This window comes from Triplophysa rosa, linkage group LG17 (genome assembly GCF_024868665.1).
Source record: "Triplophysa rosa linkage group LG17, Trosa_1v2, whole genome shotgun sequence".
Lineage (NCBI taxonomy): Eukaryota > Metazoa > Chordata > Actinopteri > Cypriniformes > Nemacheilidae > Triplophysa > Triplophysa rosa.
Genome location: NC_079906.1, coordinates 15,066,908 through 15,091,325, shown reverse-complemented (window position 1 = coordinate 15,091,325; position 24,418 = coordinate 15,066,908). Strand labels below are relative to the sequence as shown.

The 24,418-nt window shown below is 37.1% G+C and overlaps 3 protein-coding genes across 11 annotated transcripts in view; 2 read left to right on the top strand and 1 right to left on the bottom strand.

Annotated features, from left to right (window-relative positions):
• Window positions 1–24,418, bottom strand: part of smim1 (small integral membrane protein 1) — a 35,458-nt gene that overhangs the window by 847 nt on the left and 10,193 nt on the right. For 2 of the 5 annotated variants that reach the window (XM_057356666.1, XM_057356665.1), the window contains exon 2: window positions 21,077–21,158. The exons of 2 other annotated variants lie outside the window; for them this stretch is intronic. The gene's annotated coding sequence lies outside the window, so the exon portion shown is untranslated. Of the gene's footprint in view, window positions 1–14,678; window positions 18,697–21,076; window positions 21,159–24,418 lie in introns of those variants that run through there. One more of the 5 variants, XM_057356662.1, reaches the window with a different exon arrangement.
• Window positions 526–13,993, top strand: LOC130568037 (mitotic spindle assembly checkpoint protein MAD2B). Of its 5 annotated transcripts, none has more exons than XR_008964666.1 (10): window positions 526–1,128; window positions 1,210–1,328; window positions 1,415–1,486; window positions 1,608–1,708; window positions 1,807–1,901; window positions 2,075–2,148; window positions 2,689–2,781; window positions 2,962–4,648; window positions 5,150–5,317; window positions 9,189–9,300. XR_008964666.1 is itself a non-coding variant. In XM_057356658.1 (8 exons), the coding sequence occupies exons 1-8, from the start codon at window positions 1,089–1,091 to the stop codon at window positions 2,998–3,000; spliced, it is 633 nt and encodes a 210-aa protein (XP_057212641.1). In that variant the 5' UTR covers window positions 526–1,088; the 3' UTR covers window positions 3,001–5,143. The 5 variants fall into 5 exon arrangements, 2 of the variants coding, with proteins under 2 accessions (XP_057212641.1, XP_057212642.1); XR_008964665.1 differs by lacking the exon at window positions 9,189–9,300 and adding an exon at window positions 8,954–9,065; XR_008964667.1 differs by lacking the exon at window positions 9,189–9,300 and adding an exon at window positions 7,296–7,404.
• On the top strand, window positions 3,002–23,067 carry LOC130568040 (tumor necrosis factor receptor superfamily member 14-like). The gene is made up of 5 exons (XM_057356661.1): window positions 3,002–3,110; window positions 21,540–21,685; window positions 22,185–22,310; window positions 22,409–22,564; window positions 22,921–23,067. Exons 1-5 carry the CDS (start codon window positions 3,061–3,063, stop codon window positions 22,941–22,943), a joined length of 501 nt encoding a protein of 166 aa, XP_057212644.1. The 5' UTR covers window positions 3,002–3,060; the 3' UTR covers window positions 22,944–23,067.

Sequence of the window (24,418 nt, the reverse complement as noted above, 5' to 3'; positions counted from 1 at the left end):
TGGAAAGCAAACTCTAAAGATCCAGTTATCCATAAAGATTAATGAACAAGACAAAGCCTTTCAACCTGACTGAAGTCCAGGTTATGGTGAAAACTCAGTGTGCGTGAGGTAGAATTTATTTATAGCTCTTCTAAAGTGTAATGCACAAACATACAGTGTTATGATTAGATTTTTATGCATTTGATGAATAGATTGTATTGTTGATTAAATATAAGTTGAATAATTACAGGTTCTCAGGATACCAGCTGGAAAGTGTTACAGTGTTTCTGACACTGCCTTATGTACGTTAGTTCTGAAGAGCAGTGGGTCCATGAGGTTAATAACAAATAATAAACCTTTACACACATCCGATCATAAATCAAACGGGGCCCATAACTTCCTCCTGAGCTGGTAAAAGTAAAGTGTTAGCGGTTCAGTGGATGAAGTATTATATCCAGGTGTAACAGGATGGAATGTTTAATATTGTATGGCTTTACAGTAAAAACTAAATCCAGAACTTTAAGGAATAAAAATTCTGTCACAAAATTTTACATCCTCATGTGGTTCAAAACCTGTATGCCAATATGACTCTTTTTCTATAAAAAAATAAAAACGATATTTTGAGAGTCGTTTTGAGTAAATACAATGAAAGTCAACGAGGGTCGATTTTGTTTGGTTACCAAAGATCTTTAAAATGTCTGTTGTGTAATGTGGGGTAAGCTATCTCTTTAAAAACCATTGAACAGAATTACAGACGGTTGTCACCCTCCTCCACGCCGGTAGGTGGCAGCATGCAGACAGCACATTACCGCTTACAGCTCTACAGAAGAACATTGTAAACAAGCGTGTACTGTTTTCCTGGTTACGGCATTGTACGAAATCCCCCTTTGTTTACTACTCTTTGGTACATGACATACACTTCCACAATATTTGCATTGAATCTATAACAGTGAGATTTCCCGCTGATGACGTCTTAACGTGCATTACTGAATACAACGCGCGTCTATCACACAACAACATCTGCAGCCATGCATGAAATGTTATATACGTAAGACGCTCATTTGTTCGTTACAGCGATATTTAAAGGGACATATTTATGTGAACTCACTATGGCCACTTTGACGAGACAGGATCTTAATTTTGGCCAAGGTAAGTTGTGTTTCACTTTACAAATGTAGCCTACTGCAATGTACAAGTTAGAAATAACGCCATAGTGCTGGTCGTTTGCAGTTGTTGCTGATATTCTGTGCGAGTTTTTGGAGGTGGCCATTCACATGATTCTCTACGTCAGAGAAGTTTATCCATCTGGCATCTTTCAGAAGAGAAAGAAGTACAACGTACCTGTGCAGGTAAAATTACTCTGTATTTGGACAAGATGATGGCGCCTTTGACTTCATACAGAGTACTAAATAACTTTATAACTTTAATTTCACAGATGTCATGCCACCCTGAGTTGAACCGGTATATTCAAGACACTCTACATTGTGTCAAGCCACTGATAGAGAAGGTAAGTGTTTTAAATATTTTACCAATTTACATATGTTGATTAAAAGATAATCAATATAATTCTGACAATCTGATAAATAAAACGAATGGATAAACAATACAACGTCATGCCGTCTCTGCAGAATGAAGCCGAGAAGGTGGTGGTAGTTATAATGGATAAAGAGCACCACCCAGTGGAGAGGTTTGTGTTTGAGATATCACAGCCTCCACTGCTATGTATAAGGTGAGGGACGGCACTCTGATCAGTGTTCAAAGCAAATGAAACCTAAGTGAAGTTACGCCTGACCCTCACGTGTTCATGTTTGATTTTTGCTGTGGCAGCTCAGACACTCTTCTGTCTCATGTGGAACAGCTGCTCAGAGCTGTGATACTGAAGATTAGTGTATGTGATGCTGTTCTGGACAACAATCCTCCAGGTACATGCTCAGCTTTTCCCACAATACATGATCTCTCATTTACTACACAAAAAGATCACCACACAATTTATTTATTTATAACACAGAGATCATAACAGGTTTATAGGTTTTAACAGGTTTGTGCTATAAATGAATTGTTATAAAATCATTTTCTTTCACTCTGCTCGCTGCAGGATGCACATTCACAGTGCTGGTACACACCAGGGAAGCTGCCACAAGAAACATGGAGAAGGTTCAGGTCATCAAGGTAAGGCAATTATTCAATGTTTGGTCACTTATTCAATTGTTCAATGTTTAGTACAAAACTGCGAATTACAGAATTGGTTGTTTTTGCAGTTTCATTTCTTTTTTGGTCTAGAATGATTTAGGTAGCAGTTTTGAGTTCTGACTGTTCTGAAAGAAACATTTTCATAACATACAGTATGATACTTTCAAAACACTTTTTTTGCTGTAAATGATGCTGTAATGTATTTCTATTTCAATCAATTTGTCAAAATCAAAAACCTAAATCATTTAAAAGAATTTGAGATCATTTAGGAAAAAGTAATTTATGTTAAAAACTTGAACTATTTAACTTTAGCTGTTTAAATAATAAAGTTAACTAGACAGTTGTTTAAGATAACCACTTTTTGCTACATTTTCTAACTATATTTCTTTTTACTTTTCACTACATTTAACTGTATCAACTGTACACACATTTTACATTACTTACATTAATTGCTCTGTTATATTGAAGCTCTTAGCTCTGCACATTTCTTGTCTTATCCGTTTTGTGAATGTTTTACAGGATTTTCCATGGATTGTAGCAGATGAGCAGGAAGTTCACATGGAAGAGCCAAAACTCATTCCTCTAAAAACAATGACTTCTGATATTCTCAAGGTGAGACACAGACATGTATTTGTGCATTGCAAAAATATTGCTTAAAATATTGCTTAATTACTGGCCAGATGTTGTGCTAGTAATGTTGTCAGAATATTCACTTCAAGTGTGTATTTTGAAGCTTGAAACTGCCTTGGAACATTATCAGAACATAATGTTCTCTGCTCCACCCTAAAACAGATGCAGCTGTATGTAGAAGAAAAAGCGAAAAAGACTTGATGCAGGGATGTGGTTTGCAAGAGGAAGTAAAACTGTTTGTTGACATTGTTGTAATGTGATATGTGTTATTTTGGAATGGCTTGTGAAGCAACAGAAGCACCTCTTGTTCTGTAAGTAAAACTAATGTTAACCTGTGGGATTTGTGTTTTTGCTGTTGATTTTTGATTGTACTGCTTTGTCCTATGGGATATATTTTGCTTCTGAATAGAAGTTTGTGATTCTTTCTCAACTCATTTATAACTCTTTTGTCAGCTGAGATGTATGTTTACATAGTGAAGATGATGTGTGGTTGAGAGCGCACAGCTAAAAATATTGTATTTTGTCAGTTTTCATATAGAGTGCTGTAGCCTATCTTTTTAGCTCATTCCCTGCCAGTGTTTTTTCGTTTCAGAATGATGATAAAAATATACACTAGTATTTACTGCATTTGGACCTGTATATGCTGTACTGTTTAAAAGGTGGGTAACAGCGCCACCTACTGCATAATAGCGGAAACACAGATTGCCGTAAAATTTCTTTGGCTGACCCTTCGCCTGGAGTTTGATTGACAGGCGACCGGACCAATCATAATGCCGAAATTATGCCCCTCCCCGTTGCTATTTGCCATTTTGTGGTTAGAAGGGATACAGCTACAGCCGGAAGTGATGCAAAATCTCGGCCTAAAATTTCAATAAACTACATTAGCTGACACCTACCCCAACCCTAAAGCTAACCTTACAATAATAACAAAATCGTAATTAACTGTTCTCAGCGTGACAAAAATGATGCGGTATTGAGCTTGTAATAGACGTCACGCAGTGTTGAATGTTGCGCCATCTTGGGGGGATGGCTGCTAGTGCGTTCAATGCAGTGTTTTGTTTTTCTTGTTTGATTAGGAAATATATCTATGGTAGGTCGGTCTTGCTTGCAATTTTGTCCGACATACTAACCATAGAGTTTAACCGGCTGCGTGCTATGAGTTTTAAAAAGTCCTTCGCGATTGTTGCTGGCCGTCAAATTGTACGCACATGATCCAGGCTAAAGGTTATGTCACTGTGGAATCTTAGTTGTTATAATGTACAACAATAAAGACTTATTTATTAAAACAGACTCATACAAGAAGACTTGTCCGGAGTTTCACCTCATAGACTGTCATAGGATTAGCGCTGAAGGACTGCATATCATCAACACGTACTTTATTCCGAGTCACTTTCACATCCTTTTGACTGAAAGTACACATCATTTAAAAATAAACGGGTCAAGGTGTTTGGAAAAACAACCTACACATATCACAGATATGTAAAGTGAAACAGTACCGTGAAAAGTAATGTGAAAGGTTTCATAGTTTAAATGCAAACATGTTTATGCTCATTAATGAAAATAAATAAAAATATTTTGTTAAGCAGTGTTGTCTTTTAGTTAGTTGTTGCCTTAATCGGATGCCACAGAATTTAGGGGTGCCATAGCATGTGTTGGTATTTAGTGAAACTTGCTTCAAATGCAGCTGTCTCTACCCATTCAGACAGACTGACACTTTGGAACTATATATGGTTTCATCGGGTGCATGTGTGTCGTAACTCTTTCAACTGCTCTGGCATGAACCTGTGGCTGGATTTCCCGCTCATTTTCAAATGTCACACACAACAACTATGTCATCTATGTCTCACAGGTTTGTCGCGTTTCTTTATTCTTAATAATGTAAAATACTGTTTAGGGAGAATGTGTAAGCTGTTCTTGAAAAAAATATTTTAATGGATAACTCGAGCTTCTGTGAATGAAAGTGACCAAATGTCATGCTTTATCTTTTAAAAATAATAACATTCTTTCTGGCTTCAAGTTGTAAATGTCAATTTGTTTTACTACACACAAGCTAAAATATACAGTCAGGGAATTTTCTCAACACATTCGCAGTGGAATTATGCTGTCATACTCACCCACTCGATGTTTTTTTCTGGGTCTCAAAACACCCACTGGGAAACAAGTCTTTGCTTTTCCCATTACGTTAACCGACTGAACGTATTCAAGTATATTTTAAGTATACTCGAGCAAGTTAAAGTATATATTTTTTAAACTCTATGTAGTAAACATATATTTGTATTTGTAGGGCTCTGTTTCATTACTATATTGGATTAAATTGGTTTAGTTTATGACCGTTTTATCTTTTTTCCAGCTCCATATGAGAAAAGAGCAGCAATGTAGTCTCACAATATGTGGATATTCTGGATCCTTCACACATCAACTGTTCTACCTCTCATCATGAACATTGTTCTCTGTATGGCAACTTGTTATAATGGTGAATATGAAATTAATGGACAGTGCTGTCCAATGTGTGATCCAGGTGAGTCCACTTTATTTTGGCTTTTTGTCATTCATCTCAATGTCTTAAAGGTCAGTATATTTTTACAGTATATATTGACATACTGTTGTAATGTCAAGGTATTAATTCAGATATACTATTTTTCATTTTCTAACACTTAGAGGGGTGTTAACATTTTATTTAATTTACATTTATACATTTGGCAGATGCTTTGATCCAAAGGGACTTACACTGCATGATACTATTGTATCTGAGTATGTGCATCGAACCCATGTCCTTGGCGTTTCTAGCACCATGCTCTAACCACTGCGGTCAGGCCAGCCTCCACTTTGAAAATGACTGTCAAGCCAGCCCTCACGGTGGTTTTCTGTGCGCGCTTATATGACAGATTGCGGTAGGAGTGCGGGAGGACAAATTTCAAAATAAAAGCGGTTTCGCACACTATCATTTGCTAGTGTTTTCCCGGTTGCAAGTGATGTTGCTAGTGCAATGAGAGACTATGTTAAAGGGTTGCTATGCAGTTTCTATGATGTTCTGGGTGATTTCTAGGCCGTTGATGAGGTATTTTGGTGGTTGTAAGAGTGTTGCTATGCAGTTTGTGTGGCGTTCTCTGTGTGGTGGCTAGGTCTTTTACTTAAAAACACCACATCAGACTGTCCTGATATTGTATGATGGACAATATGAGATGGTGTACTATGATTCTGAGGTGAAATCACTTTCACAAAACAGGTAGTTTCCTTTTAACACCTATCTGAACATATATAAAAAAACCAGTGTATATAGGATATTCAGGGGACTTTTACTTAAAAACACCACATCAGACTGTCCTGATATTATATGATGGACAATATGAGATGGTGTACTATGAATATGATGTGAAATCATTTTCACAAAAGAGGTAGTTTCCTTTTAACACCTATCTGAACATATATAAAAAAAACACTGTATTTAGGATATTCAGGGGACTTTTATTTAAAAACACCACATCAGACTGTCCTGATATTCTATGATGGACAATCTGACGTGGTGTACTATGAATATGAGGTGAAATCACTTTCACAAAACAGGTAGTTTCCTTTTAACACGTATCTGAACATATAGAAAAAAACAGCTTATATGGGACATTTGGGGGGGTATTTAAAACATCACATTAGACAGTCCTGATATTGTGTATTAAAAGTTATCTATTTGTCAGTTATTTTTAGTTATTTCATGGTCAGCCATAACCGAAATGTGACCTCTGCATTCAACCTATCGTGTGAGTCGTGAACACACACACCCGGAGCAGAGGACAGCCATGACTTTTTGGTTACGAGTCTGACTCTCTAACCACCAGGCCACAACTTCCCCACTAGGCCAAAACTAGCCACCAGAATGCCTTAGCAACGACCTAGCAACCACACAGAGAACGCCACACAAACTGCATAGTAACACTCTTACAACCACCAAAATACCTCATCAACGGCCTAGAAATCACCCAGAACATCATAGAAACTACATAGCAACACTCTTACAACCACCAAAATACCTCATCAACGGCCTAGAAATCACCCAGAACATCATAGAAACTGCATAGCAACCCTTTAACATAGTCTCTCATTGCACTAGCAACATCACTTGCAACCGGGAAAACACAAGCAAATGATAGTGTGCGAAACCGCTTTTATTTTGAAATTTGTCCTCCCGCACTCCTACCGCAATCTGTCATGTAAGCGCGCAAAGAAAACCACCATGAGGGCTGGCTTGACAGCAGTGGTGGGCGATACTGCAAAATTTGGTATCGATCCGATACCAAATACATATAGGGTCAGTATTGCCGATACCAATACGATACTTTTTACTTAAAAAAAATACTTTTGTGTAGGGGAGAGCAGTATGTCATTGTTTCTCAGGTGAATGAATGATCAATTCTTTAGACAATATTTTTTATTAATGTATTGACGTCACAACGCTTCTCTTCCTCTCGGCCATCCTGATCTCTCATTCAATGTGCTATCAGCTTCGCTCACTCAGTTCGCTGCTCCTCGGCGCGTTGTGTCAGTGAGTCACGTGATGACACAACAACGAATCGCAGCAGGAGGGGGAGGAGTAGCAAAGTGGGCCAGGATGTGAAAGCAGCGTTTGCTCAGGATTGTAGAGGTAGAAGACACGAGCAAAGTATAATGAACGTAGAGGTGAGATATTTAAATTAAAATATCGATTCAATTACAATTGTATCGATCTGATACCAATACCAGTGTCGGCATCGATACTATCGATATTTAGATCGATCCGCCCACCCCTACTTGACAGTCATTTTCAAAGTGGAGGCTGGCCTGACCGCAGTCTAACCACTGATTCCCACAGGCATTCCTTTTATTTACCAAATAGTAGCATATGTTGTCCGATTTATTCATGGTTTACTGGGAGATGTAAAAATAGGGAAAACAAACATTACAAAAACATTGTTTTTTGAGCGATTTATTTATTATCAAGGTCTGCTATATGTTAGACAAATCAGCATAAAGGGAGCGCTACATGCCTAACTTCTTCTGGTCTTCGCAACTGTTCTGTGTAGTGATCCAATTATCTCCTTATTTACAGTAACTTATCTAACTAAATCGCTAAACACCAAAGGCATGACTTTAATCTAGGGCTGTGCCGATAAACGATATCATATCGAATCGCGATAGAATGTATTTCAAAAACGATGATAAACTATTGGCATTTTGACTCGATATGGATTAATCTTACAGTCTAACAGACTGCAGAAATAAACGCAACAACAGTCAGTCAGCGTGCAGCTTTTATCATGCGCGTCAAAGTACAAAGTCCATTTCATACAGCACTTGGCAAAGAAAACTCGACATGAGGAGGAAAACATTACTGGAAGCGGAAACAAAGGTGAAACTAACCTCGAGTTGTCATCACGCGGTTTATCAAGTGTCTTATTTTTTTTCGCAATCGCCGGTTAAACAAAACAAACTTGAGGCGCAATTGCAAGCGAGTTACTTCGAAACTCGAGCACAAACGTTTTTATATCCATCATTAACATATCTGCTAACATGAGCTGGTGCATATGAAACAAACCAGCGCTGCCCTGTACAGATTAGAGATGTAATGAAGTGAGTTTGTGTGCACATTAAAATATTGAACCTTGTATGTAAGATGCTTGCATGATTAAAGAAATGTACTACAGTTTATGTGAGATGTCTTTTTGAAAGACTAAGGTTCACTGAATGCATTGAATGACTCCCACTACTCGAGCAAGACATTATTGCAGCGTTATGTACGTGCGCAGGTGCTGAGCCAATAGCGTTCGAATGTACGCAGTAACGGAGCCCTTTCATTGGTTGAATGTAGTGAATGAACACTCCCTTTACTTAACGAGTCAATGGAGTCAAAATGAGACTGAATGAACTGGTACATGACATGTTGTTCATGGCCTAATATCCTCTGTGTTGCAACAGTGCATTTCATTTAATTGAATTTTAAGTGGTTAAAGGTTAACTTTAGTTAATAAACTGTATTTAAAATAGATTATTTTAAATGCAGTTTTTTAATTAAATATATATCGAAATAAATATTGTTATCGATCAATATAGAAAAAAACTATCAAGTTTACTTTTTTGCCATATCGCCCAGCCCTACTTTAATCTGAGATTTGTTATTTCTCAGGACAGCGAGTCCTTCAACACTGTGATGAATTCACAAGCATAACATGTGTATCATGTTCTGAAATTACCTACACTGATTCATCTAACGGATTAACAGAGTGTTTGCCATGTGCTGTCTGTGATTCAAGTGAGTAAGAATGGATTTCATCTTTAGCTCTATAAAGGTCATGGTAGTTTAGACTTCTTGTCATTGCCACGTTTTCTTGCATTTCACTTTCTTCAATTTCTCCTCACAGGTAATGGTCTGAGAGTAAAGCGAGCATGTACAGTGATATCAGATACAGTGTGTGAGCCTCTGCCAGGTCATTACTGTATTGAGTTTAAGAGGAAATACTGTTCAAAGGCCAGAAAACATTCCCCATGCTCATCTGGACAGTATATCAACCAGACAGGTTAGTATGTTATCATGTGTGCCTGATTTGTGAGAACATTACAAGAGGGCAAGGACTGTGCTTTTGTACAGAGATATTCCACTATTTTTGTGAAGTGCTTGCTAACACATATTTCTACAAAACAGCATTTGGGATTTTTAGAGCACTTAGAAAACTCCATTAGTTTAGTTCAGTACATTAAACCTCACTCATCCTTCTGAATACTTACAGACATCAGTCACAAGGTTTTTTTTTACGTGTCCATATGACTCATTCTTAACTTGTGACTTTGACCGCACAGCAACCATCTGACAAACTGTACTGAAATAGGATTAAAGGGGTCATATGGCACGAATACGTGTTTTTCTGTGTCTTTGGTGTGTTATAAGTTGCCCATGCATGTATTAGACAAGTGAAATTGCAAAAATTAAAGTGTCTGAACAAAAGATGCATTCTATCTAAAAGGGAATGCTCACCCAGACCTGCCTGAAACACCTTGTGTAACCACACCCCCACAAATCTACGTCAGTTTGTGGTATCAAGACCGCCCAAATGTATACGCAAGTAAGGTTGGCGTACCTGTCAGTACAATTGCTTTGGAACCTGATGTTCCAAATATTGTTAGAGGCGTTACATTTCCGTCACATGCTTGCAGTATTCGACCAATCACTACACACTGGTTAACTGGCCAATCATAGCACGCCTTGCTTTTCCGAGCGATGAGCTTTGTAAAAAATCTGCGCGTTTCAGAGAGGCATGGCAAAGTGGAGATACAAACATGCACGGTATGTGGAAAATACAGCGTTTTTGAACCTTAAATCGTGTATAAATATTGCATTACATCTAAAACAAACCATAATATTCATTTTAGCCGTGTCATTTGACCCCTTTAAGGAGAAGTGCATTATTAATTCATGAGATGTGTGCTAATATAATAATAAATAGCTGACAAGGGAAGATTTAGTCACAATTAGTCATAAGTTTTAGTCATAGTTTTATGCAAGTAAAATGATCACACCTTAACATTTCACATATTATATGAAGTGTTACTTTTTGTTACATGAAAATAAATCTGTTAATATTTTAGGAACAGGATTTCAAGACACAGTGTGTGCAGAGTGCCCTGCGGGTTCATATTCAAACGGTACACTCTGCAAATTACATACAAAGTAATTATCATCTATTTCACACAGTTTGCATGTTTTTTAAATAAAATTTGTTCATTTGTTGTTCTACAGTTTAAGAGATTTATGGATAGTCTTAAATTCCACTCTAAATATTTATAGTATCAACGCTTGTCCACACAAAGGCAACTCAAAGTTTAACAGAAGTATTTTTCTCTCTAATACAGCTGCGAATCTCTTGGGAAAATAACAGTCAAGCCAGGAACAGAAACAGATGATGCTGAGTGCAATGATGGACACTCTCATGTATGGCCTCTGATTGCTGCTTTGTGTGGACTGTGTGTGATTGCTGGGATTATTGTGGTTGTTGTACTTAAATTAGGGCTGTCAAAATTAACGCGTTAATAACGCGTTAACGCAAATTCCTTTTAACGGAGCTATCCTCCACCGAGCTATCACAGTTGCGAAAATGTAAACATGCTTGTGTAAGTAAATAGCTTAGTGCAAAGAAAGAAGTAATGGGAACCTGGGTTTTTCCTGGGTTTTTTTCATGTGTTTAATAGACATGTACAAGTTCTTTGAAAAACATCTATGACCTTTGAAACATGTCTAGTCTTCATGCTCTATGTTGAGTATGGTTTCACTAATAATAAACAATATACATTTGCATAAAGCATCAATATTTGTCCATGCCCATGTTGGTTAGAGTATTAAAAACTTGAAAAGTATTTATTTAAGGTACATTCATAACGGATAAAATGTGCGATTAAGTTGCGATTATTCACGAGTTAACTCGTGCCATGCAACCATGCAATTAATCGCGATTAAATATTTTAATCGATTGACAGCCCTAACTTAAATATTTAAGGCGTTTAAGGTGAAGAGTGGGAAGAACTTTAAAAAAGCTGATAAGCTTACTATTTTTATCAAATGTAAAAAAATACGAATAAATCAGCGAGTAAGTGTCCGGTGTAAAAAAAAGTGTAACTTTTGACCGGTAGTGTATGATCTAGTAAGGATGCATGCAGTCAACCTTGTCCTCCATCTGGCCAAGCTGTGCTCCCTCTACTTTCCTCCTTGAAACTTTAGTTGAGCTCATGGGAATATTCTTGCTTATGATCATGGGGACAGAAACATCATGAGTTGTGTTAAGATCGGAGGCACTGTAGCAGGCCATCCACTCACAAAAATAAAGTTTTTATATATTTAAGGTAGGAAATTTGCCAAATATCTTCATGGAACATGATCTTTACTTAAAATCCTAATGATTTTTGGCATAAAAGAAAAATAGATCGTTTTGACCCATACAATGTATTTTTGGCTTTTACTAAAAATGTTTCTGTGCTACTTAAGACTGGTTTTGTGATCCAGGGTCACATATGCATTGTGCTTGTGCAGTCATCCATATCTTTGTTAGTGCGTACTCTTTTCTGTGTTGCTAAAATTTCATTGTATGCAGCTGTGACATGACAATAACAATATTCTATTATCAAAATGTGATACATTAATGTAAGCTTGTATATAATAACTGTTACGGAGAAATTGTCAGGTAAAATACAAATACAAAAACTATTATATATGTCAAACAAATGCTTTTGATTTAAATAAGGTTTTATATTGTAAAGTAAAATATTTAAAATGATTAAAATTAATGGTCTATAAGAAATTCTCACAATACACAGTAAAAATGCTCTACTATTTCAAAAGATGTTCCTGTTCTTCTCATGTTGTCCCTCTTAACCATGTCTCATATTTCTTGTGGTTAACAGTACGACTTTGTCTGTGATCCTTGGAAAACTACACAAAATTAAAACAATAAATTGAAGCTTAAGGTCAACAGCTATCATTTGGTGTGTCCTGCTCCTAAACTTTGTGGCTTCTCTGACTTCATCATAATTTTGAAACATGCTGTCCCCTCGCTGATCTCCTCTGTCATCTGATTCGGACTGGGAGTTGAGAAAATACATACAGTATTAATGATTTGAAAATCACACTAGTAACATAAGAATGGGAGGTGAGGACGTGAACATTTACTAAAAAACATCAAAATTTGAATTACTGTCATCAACTTGAGGTAAATTATGTAACACAACAAATTAACGGCGAACTTTATGTAAGCAGCGAGTACAAATATTCATCTTCTCCTCTGTCATGTTCACAGCTCTAGGTAGCGATGAATGGCTTCCGGTGGGGAAGCGGATGTTTTCTTGCAGCCTGAGTGTAAACGCGGAAGTGACCGTGCATTGACCCTTGCTGCGTCTGAAATCTCCTACTCCATACTATATAGTAGGCGAAAATGAGTATGAGTCATGAATAGTATGTCCGAAATCTTAGTATGCAAAAAAACAGTACGTGAGAAATACCCGGATGGTCTACTACTTCTGCCGAGATTCGTGAGTGTGGAGCAGATGGACACTTCTCTATCCCATGATGACGTTCCATTTCGAAGGGCTCGATGCCCTAAGCCCTTTGAATGGTTTACCCTCCGGAGTGAGAGCTTTGAAGGGTTAAAGGGTGTAGGGGACCAAACAACTGTTTCTTGAAGTGCCCTTCTGCGTCATCATCCCGCACCCATAAGGAGGCGGTGTCACCACGCAAAGAATCTGCACAAGGAATCATGGGAGCCCGAAATGACCATCAGTTGTACCCTTCGAAATCCTTCATTCTGAAGGGCCCTTTGAAGTGGCCAGTTATGAGCACTTCGGTTTGGAACAACCCTTCAGTATGGCGGCCATGATTGTTGTCACTCCCAAGGGCCCTTCGGAGGGCGATATATCCCAGTTGGAACGCAGGGTATAACGGCTGATATTAACCACAGCGAGTAGGAGTTTAGTGGCGCTCCACTGCAATTATAAATGATATAACGGATGCGTCACTAAATTAACAAATGTAAGTATACAGTTGTAGCGAGGAAGGCGGGACCAGAGCCGTGGGGCAGGAAGGCGGGGCCGGTGGCGTGAGTGATAATGAGTATCAGCTGTACGCGCACCGGTCCCGCATGCCTCACGGGGAGCTAGGGAGCATAAGAGGACGAGCGACGGGACTGCCGACGAGAGAGGACCGGGCCCGGAAATGTTAAGTTTAATTTATGTTTGTGTGGCCAGCACTCGACCGTGAGGTGGCTGCCGGCCTTTTACTTCCGTGTTTTTGTTTGTTTATTTTTGATTAAAGTTTATTGTTTAAATGTTAAAAAACATCAAAATCTCGGTATCTACTATAAACAGCTAAAACAGTAAATTTTCATTTTTACAAGCAAAAATGTGTGAATAAGCATTTTCGGTCACATGACTTCTATTGTAGTTAATGCATACTATTTTAATATATTCCCCGTTATTATAAATATCATAACTTTAGCAATCCTCAACTGATTTTCACAATTCAGGTGTCGTCATAAAGGGAATTTTCAGCTCTGTCTAGTCATGTGATCTATTTTGAGTTTAGGGGTGTTTGGAAATTTTGTCATCATGCCTACTATTAGGGCAGGTATAATTTTGTATTTTTATGCTTATTTTCTGCGCTCTCTGAATGCTGATCTGTTTTCCTCTGGTCAGTAATTTAATTGCTTTATTATTTTATTTCTGTTTATGTGCTTTTGATTATTTATTCTAATGTAGAGCACTTGAACTTTCACTTTCTTAATAGTGAAAGCGAAATAAACGCTTAGATAGGCTACCGACTAAGGACAACCACTGTCGCCGTTTAAAGACATGTAAGTAAAAAACTATAGGTCTATGACAATTAAACCATTAAGATTAATTTAACTAATTTAAAAACAATTAGTATAATTAACAAGGTTTCACGGTCCTGAAAGATGCTATACTCAAACTGAAAGTGTAGTAGTTGAAGGCACAGTAATGGCTTCGTCTTCAGAGAATTCCTGTTCAAATTAACTTCTAAAACAAGATTATTTTTTTGCATCTGTCGAGTGCGCCGATCCTAAATCAGCCTTAGTCCAAGAGACTGCCACTGTTTTTATAGTTTCTATCGCAAATCTATATTTATATATCGGATTATTTGTCACATCTGGGTCAGAGTGTCAAATACAGTTCCTGAAGGTCCATTTATATATAAGAGTTTAGCTCCAACCTTAATTAAACACACCTTGTGAGTTTTTAGGTAGGTTAGTATCAGAGAAAGTGAAAGTAATCTTGAAAAGGAAGTTCTTATATAAAAATTCATGTTAAAGGGTAAATTCATCCCAAAATCAAATTTGTGTGATTTTTTTACTCACCCACATGACGTTAAACATGTTTAAACATGCGTCTTCGGAGAACAAATAAAGATATTTTAGGTGACAGCCGAGAGATTTCCAGGCCTCCTCATACATCACGGTTATTATAGTTGTTGTCAAAGTCCAGAAAAGTACCAAAGACGTCGTTAAATTGGTCCAACCACTTATAGTGGCTCAGCAGATTTTTTTTGAAGCGACGACAATACTTTATGTGCGATAAACAAACCAAAATAACTGCCTTAATCGATATATTCTCCTCTGGCTTGTCCGTCTATGTATGGAAAGCCATGAGGATCAAAAAGCGCGAATTTTAACACGTCAACAATGCGTCGAGAAGGCGTTGTATGGAAAACCAGGAGGGTCAAAAACGCGCGAATTTTAACACGTCAACAACGCGTAGAGTACGTGTAGTTTACGCGTTAAAAATCGACGCGTATTCTACGCGCAAACAACACGTTCTCGACGCGTGACGTCAGACGTAAATTTCACGTTTTTTTGAGCCATCCGGCCACTTGACCAGTTTGAACGTGTAAGCGTGATGAGCTCCTATTGGCTGCTGAGCGGTAGGGTTAAACCATTACTGTAGGCCTAGGGGTTTGCCTTCCGTTTCTAGACTCTTTGCCATCACAATGCATGTAACATGCGAAAGTTCCACTTATCTATTTGTGCTTGATGGCCAGTGAAAGTCCCCACTACAACAAGCTATTAGATATAGACTTTAATAATCTTATTTATTTTCTAATTTTCTCGCAATTGAGATTGATTGTTTTAGCAGAGACAGTAAGTACTCAAAATACTTCGAGCAAGTTCCAGCTTGAGTGGTTTAGGGGTGAAGGCAACGTACGACTCATCAGCCCGATTGCGATCCCTCCTTTTCCCTTCCCTCATCAGAATGAAAAGGCATATTTGTTGTAGCGCAAATTAACGAAATGTTCCGAAAGTCGAAATAAAGTGCCTCACGGCTAATAAATAATGAAGCTTTTATCTGATAAAGTTACTGGTAGGTGTAGTAGGGAGCTAGGCTTTAACTATCCCAAAGGCAGCATTCGTTTGTAACAAAGAAGCTGCTAACGTTACAGGTGGAAGCTAAATACTGTGGGAAGGATTTAAGCGCACTGCACGCTTGCTTTGAGTTCAATGATCTTGTTTGTTTTCTATTTGCTCTTTCTTGAGATTGATTGTTTTATCTATAGCTTGGCGATCTTATACAAGCTTAGCCTGAGGCTTTTCTCTAGCTCATCTTTTGCAAGACTTGCAAGAATACCATGAAATTTGTACTCAGTAAACGTAATTTAATTTATAATACCTATATATGTGTGTACATAGTATGTACTGTAGATACGTATGTGTCTGTATTTCATTGCTTTGTTTTTTCCTCTTTTTGTGTTGTACAGCTGCTTTGATACAACGCAATTTGTAAAAAGCGCAAATAAACATAAATTTGACTTGACTTGACTTTTTTCCTGCTTCTCTGTAGACTATAAAATAAAATACGACTAAAATAACAAAGTCTATTCAAACAGAGTACAAGTACCTGCAACATTGACAAACTAAATAAGTAAAAGGCTCTTGCCTCTCACTAGCTCCAGTGGCGTATGGTTGGAGACGTCACATTGCTACGCAGCTTTTGTAGCAGATCGATAGGGGTTCGTATCCCCCTTTTGCCGAACGTGTTCTCCTTTTCCCATCACTCATCAGGTTGGAAAGGCATTTGTTTCAGCACAAGGACATGTTCAAAAGGTGTAAAACGCTTCATGTGTTTTTATGCAAGAGAGGAGAGATCGATCTGCATTTTTATAAAGTAAACAGCTGATTTTACATTATAACACGGGTTTATGTTTTAGAGGGAAATCCCTAACAACATATAAAATGTATATCTTTATGATATTTTACAGTTTTATTTTATTTAAGAAGTTGCGACGCTTTGATCACTTTGATTTCCCCTGAACAGAGGGAAGAATGCAGTCATCTTCGTCCATATAGGACATCATTAGACAAAATAATCTAAATGATTTTATTTGCATACACTCACAATACCAGCAAAAGTTAGTGCTTTTGTAAAACAAGAAAAATGATGCCCGTTCTGCCGTCTCCATGACCTACCCGAGACGATTTTCTGTTTATATTTGGCCTTGCCTACTATTTAGGCAATCCAAAGTGTCGGCACATATTTCTATAGAACACTTGAAATGTCTACTTTCAAATAAAACAATTCAGATCCAAAATTGTATGTAAATATTTAAGATGGCTATATGAGCAAAAAAGTTCAGAATTTACCTTATTGTCAGAATTAGAACTCCATTGGACACAGCATGGTGTTGCGTTTGTTATTTGTATCGGTTAGATTTTAGATGAAGAAATATTTTTGCAGTTAGAAAGAATAGGTTTAAGTTTTATCAGACTTGATGAAAATAAAGTAATGTTTTATAATAAAATTTTATTGAAATATAAGATAAATAAATACAAATTTATACAGAAATCAGTTTTTCTTTTTAAAAATAAGTTAAATAAATATTCAAAACTAACTGTCGCCTGAACACACAGAACACCTTGCGATAATTTGTAAGCGTACAAAAAGTACTGCTTTCATAAGATAAGCACATTTATCAATAATAGTCACAACAGCTAGCAGTGGTGTGGTTTTTAAAGTTTTAGAATGAAAAATGTTTTCATTAGTTTTCTTGAATATTAATCTGAGCGAAAATAACCAGTTTCAATAAAATTAGTTTCACACAGAATCTAATGTTTGCTCGGGTTTTTTATACGTTCTGCAAAAGGTTTGTCTCTAATTTAAATTATTGAGGGATAAATAAATTCCTTCTCTAACGAAATTCAGAATTACAACATTTCTGATGTGTTAATATGAAAATATAATCCCCACATATTACCCGCACAAAAAAACAACAAGAAAAAAAGCAAGTTGAGTGATGGTTAAACGGTGCACACCCAACACAGGGTTTGGCTATGTGTATATTTTCTTGTCTCTGCCAAAATACAAATAGTCGAATTAATTTGTAGGCCTACTTCAAAATCAAAAAGTGTCGTGTTCCTGGTCTGATCCCCGGGCTTTGTTGTCTTTTTGTCGTGCTTCATTTGTTGGTTATATTTGCTTCAGGTTTGTGCATTTTAATTCACAAATCCTACAAAATTTGTCATCTCCCAAAAACCGTGTCCTTTTTGTCACATCCATAACACATTTTTATGTCATTATAACAGTGATTATGACATTATCTGTGGGGAAAAATATACTTTTGCACTCTTGTACTTGGGCAAAAGTTCAAAAGGATTGTGGCCTAGCTCTGTGATGGCTTTTCCTGCCATTTTCAAGGACTACAGGACTACCCCTCACAAGTCTCTAACTTTAGGTCCTGTGAGATGGTGGGACTTTCCTGATTTCACCAAGTGAGAGATGTTGACCCTGTGACAACATTTAAATCAACCAATCAGATTTGAGGGATTAGTTACACTTCATGTTAAGATTAAGCTAACCAAGGCTTTGTGCCTCTGCACCCTTATTATTCATCGATCATTTTACTCTGGTTTAAGGGATATGGTTATGGTTAGAGTTTGGAGTGGGTGTAGACTTTTTTTTACAAAAATGTTGTCAACAACGTTGCCATAACAACATCTCTTACTTGGCAAAATCTGTTCAAGCGAGATGGTGGAACCCAGTGACCTGAAGGACTCCACAGCAAAACAATTACAAAATATTGTGTGTTGTGGGCCATATTCGATTTAAATTGAATCTTTTAAAAAGGATAAGATATGCTCTGTCTCAGTGTTGGGTGTAACTAGTTACTAAGTAATTAGTTACTGTAATTTAATTACTTTTCCCTTGAAAAAGTAAAGTAAGGGATTACTCTTATTTTTTCTGTAATTTAATTACAGTTACTTTTGATGTAATTAAACTAAATACTTTGTGTAATATATGTGTGTGCAATAGTGGAATTGACATCAAAATTCAAAGTCTAACTTTAAAATCTGTGCTTTAATGTATAATTCTCACATTTGTAATACTTTGGTCAGTTAATAAGAGTACTTTATGTAGTTTTAAGATTATTTATTTAAATGAATTAAAAGAGCCCTTTCATGTCTATCCTTGAATCACTTAACTAATCAAAGTTGATGTAGGATATAGAAAGTAATTAGTAATAAGTAACTAAATACATTTTGGAGAGAGTAATTTGTACAGTAATCTAATTACACTATTAATATGTAATTAGTAACTAGTAATTAATTACTTTTGAGATAACTTACACCAAAGCTTCTTTCTCTACTTCTCATGGAACTGCTATCTCTGTGAGCTCTTGCCTCTTCTCCTCTGGCCTGTTTTCCTTGAGCTTGCACTTGAGTTTCTGCCCTTACTTCATTCGCTCCTTACTTTAGCTTTGGGTATAATATACAGGTCTGGTCATATAATTAGAATTCATCAAAAAGTTGATTTATTTCACTAATTCCATTCAAAAAGTGAAACTTTTATATTAATCATTCATCACAAAACTGATATATTTCAAATGTTTTATTTCTTTAATTGATGATTATAACTGACAACTAATGAAAATCCCAAATTCAGTATCTCAGAAAATATTGATATCTTGTGAAAAGGTTCAATATTGAAGACACCTGGTGCCACACTCTAATCAGCTAATTAACTCAAAACACCTGCAAAGGCCTTTAAATGGTCTCTCAGTCTAGTTCTGTCGGCTACACAATCATGCGGAAGACTGCTGACTTGACAGTTGTCCAAAAGACGACCATTGACACCTTGCACAAGGAGGGCAAGACACAAAAGGTCTTGAAGTTACAACATGACGGGCGTCTTTTAATTATTTAATGTCTCTGCTAAAACAATCAATCACAAGACCCGAGCGATAAACGATAAATACGATTATTAAATATCTATATCTAATAGCTTGTTGAGGACTTTCACTGGCCGTCAAGCACAAATAGATAAGTGGAACTTTCGCATCTTACATGCATTGTGATGGCAAAGAGTCTAGAAATGGAAGGCAAACCCCTAGGCCTACAGTGATGGTTTAACCCTACCGCTCAGCAGCCAATAGGAACTCATCACGCTTACACGTTCAAACTGGTCAAGTGGCCGGATGGCTCAAAAACACGCGAAATTGACATCTGACGTCACGCGTCAAGAACGCGTTGTTTGCGCGTAGAATACATGTTGTTTGTGCATAGACTACATGTTGTTCACGTGTCAAATACGCATCAATTTTTCACGAGTAAACTACACGTACTCTACGCGCAAACAACGCGTACTCGACGAGTTGTTGACGTGTTAAAATACACGTGTTTTTGACCCTCATGGCTTTCCATATCTATGGTGCGCGTTCACAAGAGCACTTCGACGCATGCTCATTCGGTGGGGGCAGACGCCGGCGCTCTGACTGACAACCCGGAAGCGTAACTTGTGTTTACAAGCAGACGCACACTGTATAAGCTGATCTTCGCAAAATGTCTGATGATTTTTAAGGCCCTGTCCCAAATGGTGGACTCCTACGAGTCCACACTTGGTGACGTGAGGAAGTGCAGACCTATAGGGTAGGCATGAGTCCACAAGAACATACAAAGATAGAAAAATGGATCAAGCCGGGGGTTGAAGGATAAACAAATTGTACAGACAATCAGAGAAAAAAAAACATAGTTGTTATTATTATCCCAAATTTTATTTTGGTTGGTTTTTTGCTCATAAAAATGTACTATATATGTGTTTGGGTCAAATGAAGAGACCATTCCAAATTTTCATTTCAAATGATCATGTCTAGATGTATTGTGGCCATTCCAGTCCAGTGTTTGTTATATTTCAATATAAACATAAACATTATTTTGGAATCGATTAGTCACAATTAATCAATTTGATAGCACTAAAATATTTGCTTTTGTTAGGCTGAAGAAAGTCATATACATCTTAAATGGCATGAGGGTGTATTTTCATTATCTCATCCTGTCATGGTTCTGCCCCATCTTGTCTTGCTTTTCTTGACCTAGTGGCAGAATCATGACAGAAGCTCTTGTTTTACGTGGAGAGAGGCGTTTTGGACCTGTTGGCCTTCCACTCTCCGGTGTCCCGTCTCTGTTTCCGCCCTTTCGTCTCCTTAATTGCTTGTTATTGGTTTCATGCCCCACACCTGTTCCCTCTTGATTTGTCCCCTTATTTAATGCCCCTGTGTCCTCTGTCTTGGGCTGGATCATTGTCGTGTTTGGGTCATTGTGGTGAGTTACTGTTCTGTAGTCAGTCTAGTTTATTGTGGTTAATGTCAAGTGTTGTTATTATCTTAGTTCAGTTAGTCCTTGTTCCTGTTTCCATGTTTTGTTATGTTCCCCATCATTTGTTTTTGTTTTGTCCTTGTTTTATTATATTAAAGTATTGTTTAACCCCTTACCTCCCGTCTGCACCTGGGTCCTCTGTCTCTCACCTCACCCGAGTAACGTGACACATCCTTGTGTCATTCCAAACCCTTGTGACTTTATGAACACAAGCAATAGTGTCATAGATTACAAAAGAGTTAATTCCCTTTCTGTTTAGGTGTTATCATTACCCCCTTGGTAAGGGGGTTTCACAGACAAGGCTTAAGACTAGTCCCAGACTAAAATGAAAGTTTGACCTGTCTTAACTGACATATCATATCTTAAAACATGTCATTGCCACTGTTTTGTCTCAAGATGCACACCGGTAATATTTTATCTAAGCCATTTTAATAAAAGCAACTTGAAACATAGGGCATAACATATCTAACAATATTACTGCTTTAACAATTTAGTCACTGACAGTTACATGTTGTAATGCACAATACATTATTGATGGTGTAGTAGAGCATTAACTGTAACCTTTCCAACTCTTTACAGAATCCAGCAGATTATCTTACTCAAGAAGAAGTTTGGAAGGACGTTTAACCAAGGCATCTTAAGTTTTTATCAAGCAAGAGCTGATAATCAAAAGGATACCAGATTCACAAACTTAATAGCAACAGTCAGTGGAGAAGAATGCAAAGGTTTCAGCAACTAAACCGTTAAACTAATAAGTATATTCATGAAGTCTAGCGGAGAAACGTTTTCCTTCAGCCCCAAATGGACTTAATTATAAACCTTGCACTTTATATGAACATGTTCCTGTTAGAGATCATTTTATTAATTGCTGCTATATTTGCTCTGAGCTTTGAGCTTTGTTTCTGCACCTGTGCTCGTGCTGAGTATGAGATAAATGGAGAATGCTGCCCCATGTGTGCTCCTGGTACAGTATATAAACTTTCACATTGTGGAAGGTTTTATTTAGAAAGTTGTAAAATAGAGTTAATGCATTAAAGATTTTTAAGTCATAAGTTTTGTTTTAAACTACAAGCATCTGACTAGCTAAAATTATTTTATGACTCATTTAAAACTATAACCAGAAATAATGTTTGGACTAAGAAAAGACATGTGAATGTTTGCATAACCAAGCTTGGGTATGTCTTTTTTTCTGTGAATGGAATAATTATATTGACATTTTATTAGGAAACCGTGTTTATTGGCATTGCACACAAGATACCAGTACAACTTGTGTTCCATGCCTTGAATCAACTTACACTGATCACCCCAATGGCCTTATTCAATGTCTTTCCTGCTCTGTGTGTGATGCAGGTAAGAATGTTCTCTATGATAAAGCCAATAAAAATGTAATAGGGAGCAAGCTCTGCTCTGACTTACATATTAGATTTTAAAAGTGTTATTTTCCACAGGTAAAGGTTTAAGAGCACGGAAGTCCTGCACACACACTGCTGATGTACTTTGTGAACCACAGGAAGGATTTTACTGCATTGACAAAAATAAATACAGCTGTACATTAGCAGTGAAACATTCAGAATGTCGTCCTGGACAATATATTAAACAAGCCGGTAAGTGTGTAAATACCATGTGAACTGAATTGAAATATTATAACTGCTAGAGACAAACCACACAAGCAATATTTTTTGGCTCAGTATTTAAGAACAAACCAAGTAGCACATTTAATGGCATTCTGCATCTCAGTGACTCAATCTTTAAAATATTAATGTGTATACTAAAATATACAGGAACATCGTTTACTGACACTGCATGTGCAAACTGTTCAGATGGCTTTTACTCAAATGGCACTTTATTGGCCTGCCAACCACATTCAAAGTGAGTGGTTACACAAGTGTAGTCTATGCAAATTTAAAATCATTCTAATAAGACATGAACAACTATTAATATTACTGCTTTACTTTTTCAGATGTAACATTAAGGGGCTTATAGAAATAAAAGCAGGAACAACTTCAACTGATGCGGAATGTGTGAAATCTTCCCCAGTTGGTCTTGTAATTGGAGTTACAGTTGGTGTGCTTTTGATGGCTGTTTTTATGGTTTTGCTTATATATTGGATATGGGGACGTAAAAAGCAACGTTCTAACAGACGTAAGAACTAAACTCATTCAATTCAATTTTTTATTTTAATAGTAGTGCTAATACATTTTTCTTTTTAGGTGAATGTTATGTCTCACCACCACAGAATGACCTAGAACAAGTAAGTATCTATTTTACTTATCACGGACTAGAAGGATATTTAATAATTTAATTTGAACAAAAACCATCTTTATTTATTTATTTATTCATTTTGCAGAAAAGGGTAGACACAGTGACACCTTTTTTATAAGTGAAGACATCTTTCCATCAGATGCCACCAGAGGACCGTTGTCTTGTTTGCCCGTAGCACATTCTTGATTCAGTGTTAGATTCATTGTAGCATATAGGCCTAACAGAAATGTTTACATTTCAGATATTACTCTTCTGTCTAGACTTTTGAAGATACATGTGCAAAATCTGCTTGTGTAAAAAATGAAACAGATCAAAACAACATTAATTACGTGTTTCATTCAGGCTTGCAAGAGATGTGGAAATAAAAGCATGAGCTGATCCTGGATCATATCAGCAAACAACTGCCCCACACATTGATAACTACTATCAACAAACTAACGCATTATTGATTATGAACCCAGCGTGGAAAATGTATTTTAGAACACATTGTTTTTTAGCATTAGCATAACTTTTACAGCATTTAGCAATGACGTAATATTGATAAAACGCACTTTTAACATTACTGCAAAAACTTATTGTGGCTGGACTGACGGTCTATGTCAGGGGTCTTCAACTACTTTTCTTTGAGGGCCAGATTCCAAAAGTATAAATAGGATGCGGGCCAGTTTTTTTACCATATTCTCATTAGTGATGCTTTGAAAAAGCATAACTATTGTTATTCGAACGTACATACTTCTTATAATTATTCTTGTTCCACCAAAAGTTTGGCACGCTATTGTCCCACAGCTTTTGACGTAGACCCATGAATGAATACATCACATCGACGGGCCTATTCGGGAATGGTGTGCTATGACTTTGATAAGCGATTGGGTGGGGGGGTTGTGATGGGGGGCGAAAAACCACCCGAAAAATCCCATTGACTTAACATTGCGCCCAACTTTGAGGGGTCGTAGCTCCGAGCGAGGATATTGTAGAAACATGAAAATAATACACGATTTGAAGGGGTTATCAGGCTCTATAAGAACATCACTCACAATGGGGTGTAAGTTGCACCCCTCGGGTGTGAGAGCCTCCCAAAATTTCTGTATACTTATAATGGCGCCCATAGACTCCCATTCAAAACCTAGATACCTATAAACTCACGTGTTATTTTTTCGCTTTTGACCCATGAATGACTACATCAAATCGAGTAGCCC

Bases quoted from the DNA above. Each gene is read 5' to 3' on its own strand.
- LOC130568040 (XM_057356661.1), top strand. From the start codon at position 3,061: ATGTGTTATTTTGGAATGGCTTGTGAAGCAACAGAAGCACCTCTTGTT. The intron at 3,111-21,539 runs GTAAGTAAAACT...AACTCTTTACAG, and splicing joins ACAGAAGCACCTCTTGTTCT to AATCCAGCAGATTATCTTAC. The intron at 22,565-22,920 runs GTAAGTGTGTAA...TTACTTTTTCAG, and splicing joins ACAATATATTAAACAAGCCG to ATGTAACATTAAGGGGCTTA.
- LOC130568037 (XM_057356659.1), top strand. From the start codon at position 5,188: ATGTGGATATTCTGGATCCTTCACACATCAACTGTTCTACCTCTCATC. The intron at 5,318-8,953 runs GTGAGTCCACTT...GTTATTTCTCAG, and splicing joins CTGTCCAATGTGTGATCCAG to GACAGCGAGTCCTTCAACAC. The intron at 9,080-9,188 runs GTGAGTAAGAAT...TTCTCCTCACAG, and splicing joins ATGTGCTGTCTGTGATTCAA to GTAATGGTCTGAGAGTAAAG.